Here is an 18,873-nt window from a genome sequence, read left to right on the forward strand (position 1 = left end):
GAAGGCAGAAGAAAGTTCCTGATGTCACTAAGCTCTGTGGCACTGCAGACCGTTGGTGACAATGCTGTTATCCTGCCCTTTCTCCGTGTGAAACTGCTCTCAGCGGTCCCCAGGTTAAGATCACAGAAGGACTGGGGTGCTGATAAGTGGCTGGAGCACTTACCCAGCATGCACGAGGGACTGGGGAGATCGCTCTTGCCACACAAGCATGAGGACCAGAATTTGATACCCAGAAGCCATGGAGAGGCCAGGAATACATGGTGGGCATTAGTAATCCCAGCCTCCTGAGGGGGGCGGGGGGCAGTGCTCCAAACAGGCTGGCTAGGGACACTAGCCAGAGAGTGGGCTCTGGGTTTGAATGAGACTGTCTGTCAAGGTGAGTGAGGTAGAAGATGAACGGAGGATGGATGATTCCTGGTGTCTACCTCCCACAAGGCTGTGCATCCATACTCATGCAAAAACATCACAAGCGTAAGTTAATAATCATTAGGTTTATAATAACTCTACAACGGAGACACGGCTGTTACCATCCTTTCCTTTACGGAAAGTTGACACGAAGGCACAGAGACAGTAAGTCACTCACTGAAGAGCACACAGGGAAACTGACAGTCATGCATTCCCGAGGGCTTTATCAGTACACACTCTGCTCTTAGAAATGATGTGGTCCGAGGAAAGAGCCGGCGCCTGGGAAGAACTTAGACTATGATACGATATGAAAAACGGAGGTGGCCTCACCAATAGCACACTAATTCTGTGAGTTAGCCTTAACCCCCTCCGCAACAACTCCCGTGTCCCACAGAAAGCAAGAATAAAATGTGTGTGAAACAGTTTAGCAGCAGCAGTCCTGTGCCGCTGGCTCCCACCATCTGCCCGGGACAGAGCCCCACAGGCGCCCTAGGAAAGAAAGTTCAAGAGGCCATTGGACGGGTTGGTGAAGGAACCGAGCCTCTTCACCCTCATGGGCTGTTCCCACTTCACTTCAGGGACTTACAGAGTTTGTCTGCGCAGAACTGGTCTGACCAATCAAAAGAGCAGCTAGAGGCTGGAGGCGGGAGCATACCGCCCGGAGCTCCAGTTTTCCCAGGTACCCGAGGGATGGAGGGAGCTAGATATTCCTCAAGGCAGAAGCCATGCACGGGTTCACTGGCAACAAAGCATGGGGGAAACCAAAAAAACACATACAATTTCCTCAACTGCTTTGTGAGCGGATTATTGGAAATTCTGCCTTCCCGTGCACAAGCTGATGGGATAAAAGGCACCGTCAGCTACATCAGCTCCGCTGAGACCAGGGAACCCGAGTTGGCTGAGGAGAGGGGTTTTCCCGTTTCCCTCCCTAATGAGCTGTGTCCAAGTTAAGGCATGCTGAACCTGAAGTGACAAGCCACTCAGGTCAGATCCAGAAGCAAATTCCAGGAGTTAAAAAGAAGGTACCGTGGGCTGGGGTGTGCTTAGGGGTAGATGCCTGTGGAGGGAGAGGTCACGCTGACATTAAGAAATGAAGTTTATTTCCTGGAAGAGGGAAGATATAAGGTAGTGGTTAGGAGGAGCCTGGGGCTCCTGATGAAGGCTCTTCTGGATGCAAGTCCAGGGACAGCGGAACCCTCAGCTGAGACACCTGCACGCTGGCACACACCCTGAGGGGTCCCTGGGACTTCGGCTCCGATGAGAGACCTTGGGTAGGCACGAGATGCCTGGACATCCCCGCTGGCCTGGCCTGTGCTGTTCCAAGTTCTCCTTGGGAAGAATCAGTCTGAAGAGAGAGCAGAGTGCAGGGCAGTCACCATAAGGAGCCTCTCCCTTCCTGAAGTGTCTTCCCCCCCTCCCCACAGCACTCCCAACGGAGTGCTGACTCTCTCCTTGTTCTCAGATCCCCTCATCCCCTGCTCCAAGCTGTTTCTGTGCTCCCAAATAGCTGTGTCTGTTACAGGGTCCCCAGATTCCAGGATAGAGCCCCAGCCTGCTGCATACAGGCCAAGTGGAGAATCCTGGCACACACCGATACAGCACTCTTGTCCCGGGTTCCCTGACCTTCCCGAGTGACTTACCACCTGAGCACGGTCTCTGGGAGCAGAGGAAGAAGACAATACCCATGATGGTGCCTAGCACACCGAGGCCAAAGGCCACACCACACAGTGCATTCTCTAGGAGATCCGAAGGCAGGGCGTTCTGGGGTACTAGAGCAGAAAGGCAGAGGTCATCCTGGAGGCCCAACTGGGGAGTACTCCACCCGAGGGACTTGGGTATCCGGGATAACGAGGAAGAATTGGATCATGGAAGCCCGAAGTTGGTTAGAGTGGAGACTAGACTCAAGGAGTCCAAGTAAAATTAGAGGGCCCCTCCCACAGGCCTGGACCTTTTCGCCCCTTGAAGGACCGGACTTCCACGGAAAAGGGTCTCACCCCAATAGGCAATTGCCGTGTAGCGGTCAATCTCGTGCGTCACCGTGCAGGAGTAAAGGTCAAAGGGTTCTGGTGTGAAATTTAAATAAGAGAAAGCCTGGAAGGTCAGCCCATCGACGGCTGAGATGGACGTGGGGCTAGCTCCCTCCACAGGGGCCGAGTGAAGCTGCCAGTTCACGGTCAGGGTCGGTGGAAAGAGGTTGCTGATGAAACAGACCAATGTGTTGGGCTTGCCAAACTCCAGGGGCTTCAGTGTGAATACCTCCGCCACAGGCAAACCTGGGAGGGGGTGTATCAGGAGAAGGGGAAAGTTTAGACAGTGCTACTGTTTGGAGAGTTGAGACGACGCGTGTAGGGGAGGGCAGACAAGGAACCAACAGAGAGATGAGGACATCTGGGTTCCAAGAAGGGTCTTCCTGGCAAAAACTGCAGCTAAGACACTGTGTGGACGGACCCCTCTGCCCTGACTTCCTGTCTGTAGCCAGGTTGGCATCTGACACTGGCTTCTTGTTAAAACACAAGCTCATCCCTCCATCTTGCCGGGCACGGTAATGAGAATGCATACAGTGGGGTCATGAAGTTCAATAGATTTCGATGCCTTCAGCTGCCTCCTCCCCATCACAAAACATGGTACAGACTGTAGCTGACAAGAGAAGTGTTGACGTAGAGAAGAAAAACCCAAACAGAGCCAGGAGGTAGGAAAAGTGAGAGATAGTGTGGAGAGGTTGGGGGGAGTAAGATGGCAGCCCTCCCTCCACCCCCAAATGCCACTCCTTGTCCCTGACCTCTGGACACTGGGATTTGACCTTCAAGCTGCGGGCTCACTTCCCGCATCAACATCTCACAGAAGCTTTTGTCAAATGCAATGGCAGAGGCATCTCCCTGACCCTGAGCCCACTCAGCAAAGTCAGGCAGTCGGGGCACTCTGGTGTTCTGGGAGAAGTCGAAGGAGAAGAGTTCGTCCTCGTCATAGGTCTCCGAGAGCCCTATGTTGGGAATCCCGTCCTGGCAGAACAGAGTGTGCCGGAATGTGTGGTTCTGTGGGCCATCCCACAACACTGGGGTAGACGCTGCAAAGAGACAGTGAGTTCAGGGCTTGGACACACACACAGTGAGGCCTCTATATTGGGGGTACAGCAGAAACATGACCAACCCCCCTACACCTGCTGCTTAAGTTCCTCCTCCCAATGGGAGGAGGGGGAATCAAGGAATCTTTCCAAAGTTCCTTACACATACAAAAGCAACTGTGTACACCTGGGAAGTAGAGTCAGGCATGGTGACTCACACATGTGATGCCAGTCCTTGGAATTGTGGGCAGGGGATCTAAAGTCTAAGACCACCCTCAGCTACGTACAGCCAGACTGGGGTGCACCAGTCTCCGTCTCGAAAAATCAAGCAAACAAAAAAAGAAAGCAAAAGTGTCCGGAAGGCAGCAATGGGCCAAGCCCTTCTGCTGCTCGAGTCTGTGCACAGCTCAAAGGCACCAGCCATGGAGTCAGCCTCAAGTCCTCTCCAAGCCCAGGACCACAGCACAGTGGACACCCTCACCTAGTCCAGAGGCCACAGATGTGATTCCCACATTGAGGGGTGTGGGGAAGGGCCATGGCCTCCCTAAACCATAATGATGTGGCCCCGGGCTACCCCAGACACAGTGTAAAAGTAAGCCAGTCTCTGGACCTGCTTGGCCACTTCGGCAGCACCTGGCCCTCTCTGACAACCTATTCCCTGACCTAAACACTCCAGACCTTACACTGACAGAACTGGGGGGCCTGAACCCCTGGCTGCAGGAAATAACAATCTTCTTTGAAACTCCTGACAGGAATCCCCCAGACAGCAGACTTTTCAGCAAACACCCAGAAGAGCAAACACTGTGAGAGGGACCTTCCAGGTTGTTCTTACATCCTGCCCCATCCTTCCTGGAGAAGAAACTAAGAGACAGGTCAAGACTGTGGGATGACAACAGACTATGGTAGGATCCTTATTGGAAAAATGTAAATTATTTCGCAAACTTTTGAGGCTGAGTCTTGCTATGTAGCAGAGGTTGGCCTTGAACTCTTGACCATGCTGCCTCCATTTTGACGGCTGGGATTACTGTCCTGCACCACCACACATGGCTTGGCAATAACTCTTATTTTGCTCCAACCCCAGCTCTGTCATTTCCCCACTTGCTGAACGTGCCCAGGTCCTTTAAGTCAGCAGAGTCTCATTTTCTTCGTTTGAAAAGTGGCTAGCACATAGACGGAGAAATACATGGTTTGCCTGCCATTCGTGAACAGCAGCCCTCTCCCTCAGGGTCTGTTACCCTTTCCACTGCCACAGAGCCCCGCCCAGCATTCAACAAGTCCAAGGATCATCTATCTGCTCTGTTGAGTCCCCTTGTCTCGACCGCCCTCAGGACGCACGCAAAGGGCAGCCAGCGTCTTACCTTCGAGCACCGCCCAGGAGTGGGGCAGCAGCCACAGAAGGCGCAGCAGCCTCAGCAGCACAGCTCCTGACTTCTGCTCATGCTCCATACCTTAACACCCACAGTAAATGGGAGCTACCACTCGAGTCTCGGGTGCCCAGCTCCCTTCCAGATCCATCACGTTTCGACAGAGCATCTCCAATAGCAGCCCGTCTTATCTCGGCTAAACCAATCACAGAAGCGAATAGTTTGACATCATCAGTCGCTGAGGAGAAGCTTGGGTCCAGGCACCTCTTTAAGACTTGGCTCCGAGGCCAGCGGGGCCCGGAGGGCCTCTCTGGAGACCTCCGCCCCCTGGTGGAAGGTCGGGCTCCAGCAGGTAGCTGCCTGGCTCTTCAGAGCAGCGCCGCCTGGCGGCAGAATTCCAAAACGGAATAGAGTCTTTTCAGCACCATCCGCATGGCTCTCAGACCCTCCCAAGTCTCCTTCCAAAGAAAGTTGGCATTGAATGTGAGGCTACAAATTCCAAGAGGAGCGCAGCAGGTCACTCGTTTTAGGTTGCATCTTCCATAGCTGAGTACTTGGAATCAACTTCAGCCTGCAAATATCGAGTAAAAAATTCCAGAAAAAATAATTCGGAGGGCAGGGGTGTTTTGTTGTGTTGTTTGGGGGAGTGGGGTTGAGGGGTGGCAGGGGGGAAGGGGAGAAGTCTCATGTATACCAGGCTGGTCTAGGATTCACTCTGTGTCTGAGGATGACCTTGAACGTCTAATCCATCTGCCTCCACCTCCCCAGTGCTGGGATTACAGGCAAGCACCATTACATCTAGTTAATTCTGTGCAGGGGAGTGAACCCCAGGCTTTACAAGAAGGGTTGAGACAGAGTCTCACTACATAGCATGGGCTGGGTTGGAATTCACTGTGATCTTCAAGCCTTCACAACCATAGTTGGATTACAGACAAGCACCATCGTGCCTGTTTTAGTTGGTGCTGGGAATTGAGCCCAAGGCTTGAGGAGGGCAGACATGGTCTCACTATGTGGACAAGCAGGGCCTTGAATTCAGTGATCCTCCTGCCTCACATTCCTGAAGCTGGGGCTACAGGCATGGGTTACCACACCCAGGATAGCAAGTTTTGGATTTTGCACTGTTTTGAGCCTCCTAGGGCTCATCTTGCCTCATGACATCTCCTGCCCCAGATGTGAGTCATCTATTTCCCTGGTGTCTCATGCCATACTTGCCACCCGCTTGTGTAGTCACTGAGCTACTACCTGGGCTGGACTGTCACTGCACTGAGTGCTTGTGTTCTAGTGACCCTTGTTTTAACTAAGAGTGTCCCCAAAGGGCAAGAGGAGGAGACTTGGAAACACTGATGGTGGAGCTTTAAAGTGAAAAGGTGAGAGCTGTAGCTTAGCAAAGTAAGGAGATGTGGGGTTGGAGAGGTGGCTCAGTGGAGTGGTTAAGAACACTGACTGCTCTTCCAGAGGACCAGGGTTCAATTCCCAGCACCCACATGGCAGCTCACAATGTATGTATGTCTGTCTCTTTCTGTCTCTCTCTCTCTCTCTCTCTCTCTCTCACACACACACACACACACACACACACACAGGGGAGGACAGACAGACAGACATTGGTTGTCTCCTTTCACTGTGAGTTCTGGGAGTCAAACAGCTTAGCAAGCTTTACCCAGCACACACTTTGAACACTCAGATCTGCTGAGCCACTTTGCTGGCCCCTATCTTAACTGTTATAACGTGTTGTTGTTGCTGTTATTGGTGTTCTTATTTATTAACGCTTTATCACATATATGAAACACAGTGCATGTGTGTACACGTACACGAGGAAGGCATGAGGCCCTGGGTCACATTGAGTCAGCAAGCAGAGAGCAGTGCCTGCCACCTGCTAGCTAAACACTGGTGGGGTAAAGTTGCTCTTGGCTCTCAAACCCCATTTCTTCCGCCAACACCCCAAGAAGGTATTTCTATTTCTCCCTTTTATCCAATCAGGGAGCCCAGCCCATACTTAGAGCAGGTCATTCTTCTCGACTTAACCTTTTCTGAAAACACCTTTATAGGTGCACCCATGTGTCTTCATGGTGATTCTAAACCCAGGCACACTGACAAGTCGCTGAAACTACCAACAGCAACTGAGTGTGGTGAGGGCTCGGGTCTGCTGTCAGAGCCAGGCCGTCCAAGCGTCCAAGCGTCCTCTACAGTGCATGCAGATCTTCAGAAGACCGCAATCATGGTACAGTGCAACCTGCAAACAGCTTTATTGAGATGAACAGGCGCCCCTGGTGGTGATGGAACCACACACTGAAATACATTACTGGAGCTGGTCAACTTCTGGACAGGGAGTGGTTTGCTGGTGAAGACATCCAGGTGGTGGTCATGTGGCTCAGATTCATGCTGTCCAACAGTCCGTATCCAATGCCCTGGTGGCCTAATACCAGAAAAATGTAGACGAGGATTCAAAGAAGATCAACAACATCTTTGAGGGTGAGAGGAGACTCAGCTGTTAATAGCACCGCCGCCGCCGCCGCCGCCGCCCTTCTACAAGACCTGAGTTCAATTCCTAGCACTCTGGGAGCATACTGGTTCATAGTGGCTCTTAACACTACTAGCTCCAGGGGATCTAACGTCCTCTTCTGGCCTCCTTAGACACCAAGTACAAACACGGTGCACAAGCATGTGGGAAAACACTACACCCACACTCACGCCCATGCCCACACGGTAAAATTAAAGAGACGCTCTCATGCTGAATGAGAGGACTCTCTTAGTAGCCAGCGTGTCACTGCAAATCCAAAGGGTTTGGAAGTCCATGCTTGCTACCAGAAATCCTACTGATAGGCCTATCCTGAAGACCAGGCTTTCCCTGTGTGACAGACGCTGTGGGATTTGTTTGTTTGTTTTTCGAGACAGGGTTTCTCTGTATAGCCCTGGCTGTCCTGGAACTCACTTTGTAGACCAGGCTGGCCTTGAACTCAGAAATTCGCCTGCCTCTGCCTCCCGAGTGCTGGGATTAAAGGTGTGCTCCACCATGCCTGGCTGACACTGGGATTTTAAAGTTCCCAGGGGAATTCACCACCACAATAAGTGTGTGTGTGTGTGTGTGTGTGCGCGCGCACATGCGCGTGTGCATGAAATGTCTGTTGCTACAAAATGTCTGTTGCTTTAAGCATTTGCTGAAGTCTTGAAATAGATCTCTTATGAATAAGGGATCCGCCACCACCATCTTTAAAATGTCCCCTGGCAGGTGGTGAGATGGCTAAGAGCACTGGCTGCTCTTCCAGAGGTCCTGAGTTCAATTCCCAGCAACCACATGGTGCCTCACAACCATCTATAGGGGGAACTGATGCCCTCTTCAGGCAGGCAGTTGTAAATGCAGCAGAACACACATACATTAAATAAATGAAAAATTTTTTAAAAAGAAATTTAAAAAAGAGAGAGAAAAGAAATGTCCCTGAAGGCTCCTGTGTAGAAGGCTTGGCCCCCAAGTTGATGAGGCTATTGGGAGGTAGCAGGAACATTAGATTGGAAGACCTAAGTGGAAGCAGGAGTCATTGGGAGCATGAACTGAAAGACATCACAACCTTTCCCTCTCCCTCTCCACTACTCAGCTACCCAGCTCACACCCTACCGTGTACCACCTTGCCATAGGCCCAAATGATGGGACCAAATGACCGTGGCTTGAAACCAGGAGCAAGAACAAGCCTTCCTGTTAAGTGATGTCATTTGTCACAATGCTGGAACCCTGACATGTGCGAGTCCTGCAAGGCATATTCTCAGGAACTTAAAGTCTAGCAAGGACCAACTAGCTATAGATACATTGTCTACCTGAGAATGCGGGACTGGGGGTGATGCTCAGGAGAACTCCTGCCTGGCGTGCCTGAGGCCCTGGCTTTGATTCCCTGAACCACACAGCAGGGATGGGTGGAGAGTTTAGGAGGTTTTAGGAAGCTGGGGAACAAAGAGGGCATTGGGCAACTTTTAGGAGCTGTGAAGGTTCTTCTTGATTGCCAGTTTGATGGATTTAGAATCACCATGGAAACAGACTTTTAGATGTATCTGTGGGAGAATCCATTCTAGGTTGGATTAATTGAAACGGGAAGGCACTCTGAGTGTGGCTGGCATCATACACAATGCTGGGGTCAGAGAGGAAAGCGCTAAATACCAGCATATCGGTCTTCCCTTGACTCCACGTATGCCATAGCCAGCTGCCCCTCACTCCTGAGGCCCCAACTTTCCCACTATGGTGGCCTGTCTCCTCAGACTGAGCCTCAGGATGCTCTGCCTTCCTTAAGTTGTTTTTGTAAGGTATTTTATCATGTCAGTAAGGAAAGGATCCGACATGAGAGACTGGAAGGAACAGCAATTTGACCAGAATGTGAGAAAGGAGAAAAGCATTCCAGGTCAAAGGCGGCCTCTCCTCCTTTTCAGCCTCCGTGACGTTCATGTGAAAGGCTGTAAGGGCTGCCCATGTGTCCCTAGAAATCCAGAGTAGAGTTGGCCATGTAGGCCCTGACACAGCACGAAGAGGGTCTGACTGACTCAACTGGCAACACAGAAGACACCAGGAAACACTCCACGGATGGATGCAGCTCAGTGGTAGATGCTTACCATGTGCTGGTACTGAGCTCAATGTACTGTGTGGCAGAGAGAGAGGGCGGGGAAGGAGGAGGAGGAGGGAACAAATAAAAAGCCAGAGCATGACGCAAAATAATACCATCATCACCACCATCATCTATTTTAAGAAAGGCCTCACTGGCTGGCCTGGAATTCACCATGTAGACCAGGCTGGCTTTGAACCCATAGAGATGTGCCTGCCTCATACTCCCAGAGTGCTGGGATTAAAGGAGCTAACTTGAGCATTTCGAGTGGTTTTGATATCTCAAACCACTGCAACTTGAGAAAACCTAAAACCACTGGCTAACTGCTCCATTTGTCAGGAATGAAGCTGTTAATGGGCCTTCCTTCCGATCACGGATGAGATGATGAGGAAGTTGGCTCAGAAGGGCTTGGCTACCAGGGTCTTACTGAAAGATGAGGCTGAGCCTGGTGGTGCAGACCTGTACTCCTGGCTACTCAGGGCCTGGAGTACAAGATCGCAAATTCAAGGTGGGGCCAGGAAGAGGAAACGTCTAGTTTCTTTGGAAGGTTAGTTACGTCAAATTACGTTTTGCTGGGGCACACAGGTGAAAGGATGTTTTATTATAGCAGACTCGTGAAAAGAGCTGTGATGAAGGAGTATAACTGTGACCCCACAGTGGGGGAGGAACACTGAGCACTGGTTTGGTTTGCTCCACCTCATTATTCTTCACTAGCAACACACATGCATTGGTTCACCTTACATAGTGTTGTTGAGCTCAACTTGTGGTAACACTGCCATTGAGAGAAACTCACCCAAGAACTGCTCAGGAGGTTCCTGCTGCAGCTTGCTGCCTTTGGCAGCCTCACCTCAGGCTGGTTGGTGAGCCTGGCGATTTCTTCAGGCTTGAACTAGCGCTGCCTGGTGTCTGCTTGATGAAGGAACTGGACTGTAGCTGCCTGTTCGTGTGTGCTGTCTGTCTGCCTAGAGGACTGGTCTGTGGCTGCTAAGTCATATCTGGTGTTTGCTCTGGGACTGAACTGCCAAAGATCAAGACGATTGAGCTCACCCTCAAAGAACTATTGCTGAACGGGGACACTTCCCCCATGTCCTAGTAACCTTTCTCTTCGCCTACTTCTGCTGGGTGGTGGTTACAGGAAAGGTTGAGCCCTTATTAAAAGGGGGTTGCAAAAAATCTGTCTCCAGGGCTACCCAAAAGTCAGTTTGAGTCTCAGAACTTGCCTCAAAATAAATAAATAAAAATAAATAAATAAATAAATAAATAAAAGGTAGGTTAGAAAAGTCCAGTAGCAAAGCCTTGTCTAGAATGTATGAGGCCCTGGGTTGCGGGAGGGAACAAAGGGGAGGAGGGAAGGGGAAGAAAGATGGGCAGGGCGGGCAAAGAGAATATGATCTTAAATGCTTTAAATTTGGAGTGCTGTGATGAGGTGGAAGATGAGGGGACACCCGGTGCAGCTGATGAGTCTGATTTGGAGAGCCATGAACACACAGGATGCAACAGAGGGTAAACCACCAAGTCGACTACGCTGAAAGTAAACAGGGTAACCTCATTAGCTACCACCCAGTGCCCAGGCAGGAGATCGAGCCACGCCTGGAATCCAGGCTGGTTTGTTTTGTTAAGAAAGACAGATGTCCCTATGTAGTTGAAGCTGGCCTCAAACTCATAGCAGAGCGGCCTTAGCCCACAGTGCTGGGCTTGCAAGCACACTAGACTGAGAGAACCGGATATATAAAATCAGTTTCAAAGATGTTAAAGAGGCAGGAAGAGCCCAAGGGAGGAGGCTGCCTGCAGCTGCGAGAGATGGATGTGCAAGATCAGACACTGCCCAGCCCCTGAGCCAGGACCCCTGTCTGTATCCGCTGCAGCCCTGTAGACACCGGCAGGGGCAGCAGCAGCAGTGGAGGAGATTCATCTGCTGAGAAGCTGCCACCAAGCTCAGGATCTCGGGGGAGCTTCTCCCAGGAAGCTGTCCAGACTTCTGCAATGGGTACCTCCACCAACAAGGGCCACAACTGTCAGTCACCCGACTGGAGGCTGAAGCATTAAGTTTCTGGGGTTTTCCGTCGATTTTTTTTTTCAGAGCCTACTGCTGGCAGAATCCACAAGGAAGCCAGCCAGGAGGGTGGTTCTTCAGAGAGTAACTAACACTATATATGCTAAGAATCTGGAGGTGCTGGGAACGTCTAGCAGGGGAAGGATGGAGGCTGCCCCAGGTGATGGAGGCACACAGCAGGTAAGGCGCTAACCGGCCCACTCTGGATGCAAGAAGGGCTGAGGAGTATCAGATCTGCAGTTATAGATGGAAGGCGCATTTACTGAGAACACTCTCCGAACTGTAGTAGGAGTCAACTCCAGATTGTGGTGGGCTGTGGAGGGGGTGGTGAGGAAGAAACTGTCGCTGTGTGTGCGACAGCGGAGACGGAGGGTGGGGGAAGAGGCAGAGAAAAGATCTAATGCAATGAAGTAACCTAAGCAGTTCATCTTTGTGAAAATGGTGCTTCTGAGGCTTGTGAAACCTGTGCCCAACCCCCTTTTTAATTTATCTATTTTTATTTTATATATATTAGTGTTTTGCCTGCATGTATGTCTGTGTGAGGGTGTCAGACTCCCTGGAACTGGAGTTGCAGACAGTTGTGAGCTTCCATGTCTGTGCTGGGAATTGAACACTGGTTGGTCCTCTGGAAGAGCGGCAGCCAGTGCTCTTAAACAGTGAGCCATCTCTCCAGCCCCATCCTGTGGCCCATCTGATGAATCACAGTAGCAACTGTAGCCAAACACAAAAATAAAACAACATGAAGAGCTCCTGATGTTGTAGAACAGCAATCTCCTTCTATTTGTACGTGTCTAGGTGGGGAGATTTCAAGAGATTGTTTTTATCACTCCGCAGGGGGGACACTCTACACTACTTTCTTCCACTTACAGTTCTGGAGGTGGAACCCAGGCGCTCACATCCTGGACAAGCATTCTCTGTGGGAACACAAGCCCAGCCACCCACCTGGAATTCCAGAGTCTGCAAGCCTTCTGCAGGCATTTAGGCCAAAGAGTGACCAAGACTCTGCCCTTGTCCCTCCTTCCTCAGGCTTCCCAGGCTGCTCTACCTCCCTCATAGACCCCTCTGCTCTCTACTGATCTTCCCTGGAGTTCTGTCCTTAACTCTCTTATTTATGGATACTAAAATGTGAATTTCACAACATTTCCATGTTTCATGAAACATTCTTGCTTTTAAAAAAAATCATTTTAAAAAATGTGAAGCCACTCTTAGCACCCAGGCCATAGGAAAACAGTGGACTAGCTTTGGCCACAGGGCCGTATTTTGCTGAATGCTAGTCTGTGTGTGGTCAGAATCAGGATGGAAGCTCCAAATACAGTCACCTTTTCTGCCTTGCGCTTAGGAACTGTGGCCCGGCACTAAGCATGGTGTATTCTGCAGACAACAGGGAGTCCTGAGATCTTCTGGGCAAATAGCAGCAGTGAGTGGGCGGGCAGTGTGGGAGGGTTTAGGAGCAGGTGTGGCCAACTGTGGGGCAGGAGGAACCAGCAAAGGGAAGCCAGCCTTACCTGGAGGCTGCAGGCTAGCCAACCGTTCTCCACTGGCTAAAGTGGGATACAAATAGCAACAAGCCCGGCCATTTGTAGCCACTCTACCAACAATCTCCACCAAAGGTATCTGAGAGCCCCCCCCCAAACTGGCACAAGCCAATGTGCAACTGTGTCCCCCACTTTTACACTTGCTGAAATCCCCTGCTCTCCACATGACACTGTTAGTATTTCTGTGCCTCTCACCGGGTGGACTTGAGCAGTCTGCACATCTGACACTGTTGGCCCTGTCCTCTCTCCTACTTGGTCTGGGCCCCGACTAGCCTGGAAGCACTCTCTAGTTCTCCCTCCGGCCTCCCGACTCTGGCCTCTCTGGTGTTCCCTTTTCACAGCTATTCTTCCAGCTGCTGCTTGGTTTTTCTGAGGTGGAGTCCTGTTATAGCCCAGGCTGCAGGAAACTGTGTAGCACATGCTTTGTACTCAAATCAGTTCCCCTGCCTCAGCCTCTCAAGTGCTGGGATTATAGGCGTGAACCACCACACCTGGCTTTAAGGACTCCCCTGGGGCTTTGTCTTCAACCTTTGTCCTTCTTGCAGGACGCAATTGCCCTGAACGGTATTTATGGCCTCACCCCCTCCCTCTCCCGTTCAGCACATTTGCTGGCATCTTCCAAACTCAGAACCACACAGGTTCTGATCTGGAATCCACCCTGACATTCCTCCGCGTGTGGCGGCTTCCACTCGAAAGTTGGGCAGCTCCAGCTCTCAGAATGTTTTGTCTGAAGGGAATCCTGTTCCCCGAGGAGTAAAAATGCTACCTACCTGTTAAGTCGACTTCAGCAGAATACAGTAAAACGAGAGACGTTTCTGGCATGGAAACCAACCAATTCTGGAGGCCAATCTGGTGGTACATGCCAGAAATCTCAGCACTGGAGAAGCGGAGACAGGAAGGTCATGAGTTCAAGGCCAGTCTGGGCTAATAGACACTACCTCAAAATAGAACAGAACAGGATGGCAAGGATGGGAGAGAGAAGCTAACCCTGGTTAATGTGATATATAAGGTGTTACAGGCTCAGGTTGTGGGACTCGAGAGTGACCACATGGGCCTTGAGCTGTCACTCCTAGGCCACAAAGGCCTCCAGTCTGCGTTCAATTTCTCACTCTTTCAGAGAGGATTCGACTGGTTCTTCTTGAATTAGTTATGCGCCCATTAGGCCCGACAGTGGCCAAGCACAGTATCACCTCTTAGTATTGCCAAAGAACAGAGAATCGCCGGGCGGTGGTGGCGCACGCCTTTAATCTCAGCACTTGGGAGGCAGAGGCAGGAAGATTTCTGAGTTCAAGGCCAGCCTGGTCTACAAAGTGAGTTCCAGGACAGCCAGGGCTACACAGAGAAACCCTGTCTCGAAAAACCAAAACAAACAAACAGAGAATCCTCACCAACCCCTCAACACCGCCATCTTCAACATAGCCAACTGCATGAGATCACTCTAGGCACGCAGGTTAGGCTGAATCGGTGTGTTAGCCGGGTGTGGTGGGTCACACCTCTAATCCCAACAGCACCAACACATTAGGGGTCTACAGAGGTCTACTCACCAACACTAAGCATTTCACAGGCAGATCAGCTCAGAAACCTTATAGTTCCTTCCAATGGCAATAATCCGGGGCTCGGGAATGACACCATTGGCAACTCAGTCACCCAAGTCATCAGTGTGGAAGTTATCCCAATAGATTAAACTTTCTCAACTGAGTTCTAGCAACTGACCTGTAATCTCATGAGTGAGAGTGCTCCATATACCCCCCTTTTTTGTTAAGATTATTTTAAATTATGTAGGTTATGTGTGCAAGTGAAAATGGATCCCTGTGGCCAGATATCTACAGCTACCCTCTAGGTTGGTCTTGAACTCCTTATCTCCTACTTCCACCTCCCAAGTGCTGTATTTAAAAGCAGGTGCCACAGCCGGGCGGTGGTGGTGCACGCCTTTAATCCCAGCACTCGGGAGGCAGAGGCAGGCAGACTTCTGAGTTCAAGGCCAGCCTGGTCTACAAGTAAGTTTCAGGACAGCCAGGGATACACAGAGAAACCCTGTCTCAAAAAACAAAAAGAAACAAAACATAACTCAGGAGCTGAGTTCTAGCATAGGTCAAAAAGGAAAGCCCAGGGAGCCACCATCTAATACGCAATTTCAGGGTCGTGGACAAAACCCAGTGGCAGAGCACGTGGAAATATGGCTTCATGTCCTAACTACTAGCCATGCCTGGCCACTGAGAACTTGAAAATATGGCTGGTGCCACCATGAAACAAATCTAAACAGCATGTAACAGATTTAAATTCAAGTTGCTACTGCACAGGACAGTAGCTTAGGCCTTTAACAAGTCCAGGTGATGCAGCAGACACAGGCACGATTGCCTGGTTCTTCAGGACACAGCAGTGTGCATTGATAGATGAGGAAGGGAATGGTAAGCTCAGGTGGATATAAAGTTGTAAGGAGAGGTGAGGACAACATGCATGGACAGAATAACAGCAGCAGATCCGATGCGCCGGACAGCACACATCAATTCTGAGCATGCTCCAGTGTCTGGGGTTATCCAGGCAGGAATTTTTAATAGGAAGTTCCACTCAAGAGAACTGTCTAATCTAATGGTGGAGTTGAAAGGCTTGAGTCATTGAAGATGTAGAAGCATTCCAGACAAACAGCAGGAACCAGCTACCCAAACGTACAAAGGGGAGACTGGGGGTCGGGGACATGACAAGCATGGGCAATGTCAGGGAGAAATCAGAAGTGGACCCTGGGGTGGACAGCTGGGAGGTCCGGCTAAGTAGGGTGGTGAGGTCACACTCTGGGGCTGCATGAAGTGGGAAATAAGAGAACTGGGAGGAGACAAGCAGGGAGAGTCTTGTAAGTCCAGGTCCTGCTGTGCAAGGAAGTTGAGAAAGCCACGGAGTACTTACAGACAGGGTAGGTACCGAATAGGGTTTTCTTTTTGGGTAAGAGAGCAAAATGGACAGGAAGTTACTTAGGTTAACAGAGAAAGGTGACCAAGTCAAAAGCAATTTCCTTCAACTGAGAAGCCCCGATAAAATAAGAGACATGCCCTGTTCTATACACGGAGAATACAGGTGGGCTGCTGGTGCAGAGTGGAAATTCAGACCATACCTTCAAAGACAAAAGACAACAGAGATAAACGCGAGCTTCGCACTTTAAGTCAACTGCATTGTTTTTAAGTTGTCACCCTAAACTTTAGTAGGATGAATTCAAGACTGAGAAACAAACTAGTAAGACCGGTCACAGAAACTCTTAAGAGTATAGACGATGTCAGGAAAGAACCATGATCAAAACGAGCAGAATTATCAAAGTAGAAGCTCTATGTTAATAATTGGTCTACCTGTACAGGATCAGAGAAAGAAACACGGGTGGTATACTTCGAAGGCAGGATTCGGCTATTTTCAAGTCTCAAAGAGGAAAAAAACAGTTTAAGAAATTCGAGGAACCCCACAACTCCTCCCGATTAAAACGTCAAATCGAGCGCGCAACATCCAAGCGGACCCCCCCGTTCCAGGGAGGCTCGCCCTGCAGTCCCGCTGCTGCAGCCAGGACCCGCGTGCCTCCTGGGACCACAGCATGGGGCCGCGCGGATTCTGGCCAGAAAGTGCCAGGCACCGCCTCAGACCGGAGCCGGAAGAACCTATTCCCCCCGCCGTGGTGCGGGGGGGGAGGGGGGGGGAGAGGCCACCGGGGCGCAGGCCCGCGCGCTCCCGCCACACCCATCGCCCAGCGAGGTGGCCCCGAGGCTCGGGGCACACTGAGCCTGCGCACCGCGGCTCTCCGGGCGACCCGTGCCTCCCCTCCCCCGCGACCAGGCACACCCTTGCGCATGCGCTCTGTGCTTCGTAGGGCTGCGGCAGCCATGCTGAACCCGTACCGAGAGGCGAGTGGGGGGGACGGGGGCGACCACAGGCGCGCGGGAGGCCGGGGACCTGGTGAGGCAGCAGCCTTAGCGAGGTCTGGGGTCTCGGGACACAGGTCTGGGCCTTGCAGTCCCTGTGACCCCGTGCACGACCCTCCGCAGTGTTCGGAAACCTCGCCCTCGTGGCCGTAGGGGGGGCAGACACGTGACTCGCCCCAGCCAGTCGGAGCGCTGCTGACGTGGCCGCGCGGCCCCGATGCTTTCCCCCACCCCCAGCGGCTAGGGAAGGGAGGGGCTGGGGGCTACGCCCCCTCCCCCAACGCCTTCTCGGCTTCCGGGGGGGTTGACACCCCGGATTCCGTGCTCCCCCCCAGCCGGGCTGAGGGCGACTTTCGAGGGCCCCCCCGTGGCTCCTGGATCCAGGTGAGCAGGGGCCCCTGGGGCGGGGACGCCGTCGGTCATTTAAATGCATAAGCAAAGGTGGGGAGTGGGAAGAATTCTTGGGGTTCAGGAGAAAAATCCCAAGGGGGAAAGACTTGTCTTTCAAACACCTGACAGCCAATGGGAGTGTGGACTGGGGCCAGCGCAAGAGGGCCACTGTGGGGGAGGGGAATGGCCAACCTCGTGCCTACGTACCCAGCGGAGGGCAAAGGGGCGAGGCTGGCGTGTGCCCCATGCACCCGTCCCGGGGGGTGGGGGGGAGTCAGGAATCGGGAGCCAGGTGAGATGGGATGTTTTGAGCGGGCGAGGGGAGGGCGACCCCGTAGGCTGAGTGGGAGTGTTGGTCGTGGGATGCGAGAGCTTAGGAGTTGGCAGCTCTGGAGGTGAACTGGTGTGGTTCCATGGCGCCGACTCCCTGCCTCCCCAGGGACTCCCTAAGCTCCCTTTGTGTCAAGGGTAGCGGGCTCGCCGTCGTCACATGGCGTGATGGAGGCTCGGCCGAGTTTGTGTGCTTTTCACGAGGACGCGGCCTGTGGGGCCTGCTGTTCCCAGCTGCGCAGCCCCTCCGGGCTCTTAGCTGTTTGTCTCTGCCCCAGGGTGGGGAGGGCTCAGCGGCCCAGAGCCTGGGGGCCGCCTGCGAGCGCAGTCCTGGCCTGAGGTGGGTGCTGGGAGGGAAGAGCCAGCGTGGTCCGAGCCTCCCAGTCTCCGAGGTCTAGGGTTTCTCCGGGTGGCATGCTCTACTGCCGCCCTCCTCCCCTCCCCCTGCCTGGAACAGTTGCCTCCTTGTGTGCTGCGGGGGAGGGAACGGAAAGGAGGAAAGAGTTACTTTTCCAAATTACTAAGTAGCAGCAGCCTCCCCTGTGACTCATGTGGGGGCAGGGAGGGCTGGGAATGACTGGGGCGCAGTGATTTTCCGGAATGCAGGGAAACGGGAGCGTCGTCTGGCTACCCTTTCTCTCTAAGGCCCAGCAGTTTCCCCGCTCCCCGAGTTCTCTCCCCACCCCCACCCCACCCCACCCCCGTCGGGCTTCGGCCCCGACCCGCCAGGCCCAGGTGCGGAAAATCCAGTTTGGAGGCCGGGCCGCCAGGGGGAGGGGAGAGGCCTCTAAAGTTGCTGTGTCATTGCCCTGCTCGCCGCAGCCACCCGGGCGGGGCCGTGCGCACTCGGGCGACCGGGGCCTGGGCCCCGGCGGGGAGTGCAGGGTCTCTGCTTCCCAGGCGCACTTCCCCCTTGCGGGGTCTGCGCTTATCTTGCGGTCCAGAAGACGGGAGCTTGGCCGCCATGTTAAGTGCAGTGACTGAGGTTCGAGGTCGAGGGCTCCTGTGGAGGGAGGGTCGCCTGGTTGCAGTTCTAGGACCTAGGCCAGTTGGGGCTATAACTGGGGGATGGTGAGCCCGCCTTACAGCCCCTCACCAACGTTAATTTACTTGCCCAGACGTGCACACCTGTCTTTCTAGCCAGGGAAAGGGGAGTTTGGGAGCGAGAGGTGTGTTCTGGGGGGATAGACGCTTTTACTTTCGCGCGAGGGGCTACCCCAGAGTTGCTTTTGCCATCTGACCTTGAGAACTGGCTGGTG

At 52.5% G+C, this 18,873-nt stretch overlaps 1 protein-coding gene and 1 pseudogene across 2 annotated transcripts; both read right to left on the reverse strand.

Moving 5' to 3' along the window:
* Positions 1–1,483: 1,483 nt before the first annotated feature.
* LOC110312714 (class II histocompatibility antigen, M alpha chain) lies at positions 1,484–5,001 on the reverse strand. Its single transcript, XM_021186557.3, has 5 exons — positions 4,825–5,001; positions 3,185–3,469; positions 2,400–2,678; positions 2,046–2,174; positions 1,484–1,750 (listed from the first exon to the last, which is right to left on the reverse strand). Exons 1-5 carry the CDS (start codon positions 4,910–4,912, stop codon positions 1,746–1,748), a joined length of 786 nt encoding a protein of 261 aa, XP_021042216.1. The 5' UTR covers positions 4,913–5,001; the 3' UTR covers positions 1,484–1,745.
* Positions 5,002–7,110: 2,109 nt separating this feature from the next.
* LOC147000443 (uncharacterized) lies at positions 7,111–18,165 on the reverse strand (annotated as a pseudogene). Its single transcript, XR_015045829.1, has 3 exons — positions 18,123–18,165; positions 16,334–17,656; positions 7,111–13,875 (listed from the first exon to the last, which is right to left on the reverse strand). The product of XR_015045829.1 is annotated as an uncharacterized LOC147000443 (transcript).
* Between the last annotated feature and the right edge of the window lie 708 nt (positions 18,166–18,873).

Source organism: Mus caroli, unplaced genomic scaffold (genome assembly GCF_978045245.1).
Source record: "Mus caroli unplaced genomic scaffold, Mus_caroli_1 scaffold_18, whole genome shotgun sequence".
Classification (NCBI taxonomy): domain Eukaryota; kingdom Metazoa; phylum Chordata; class Mammalia; order Rodentia; family Muridae; genus Mus; species Mus caroli.

Excerpts from the sequence above, each read along its gene's own strand:
- LOC110312714 (XM_021186557.3), bottom strand. The coding sequence starts at position 4,912 with ATGGAGCATGAGCAGAAGTCAGGAGCTGTGCTGCTGAGGCTGCTGCGC. Across the intron at positions 2,679-3,184 it reads TCAAATCCCAGTGTCCAGAG|GTTTGCCTGTGGCGGAGGTA; the intron begins GTCAGGGACAAG and ends ACCCCCTCCCAG. Across the intron at positions 2,175-2,399 it reads CACGGCAATTGCCTATTGGG|TACCCCAGAACGCCCTGCCT; the intron begins GTGAGACCCTTT and ends TTTCTGCTCTAG.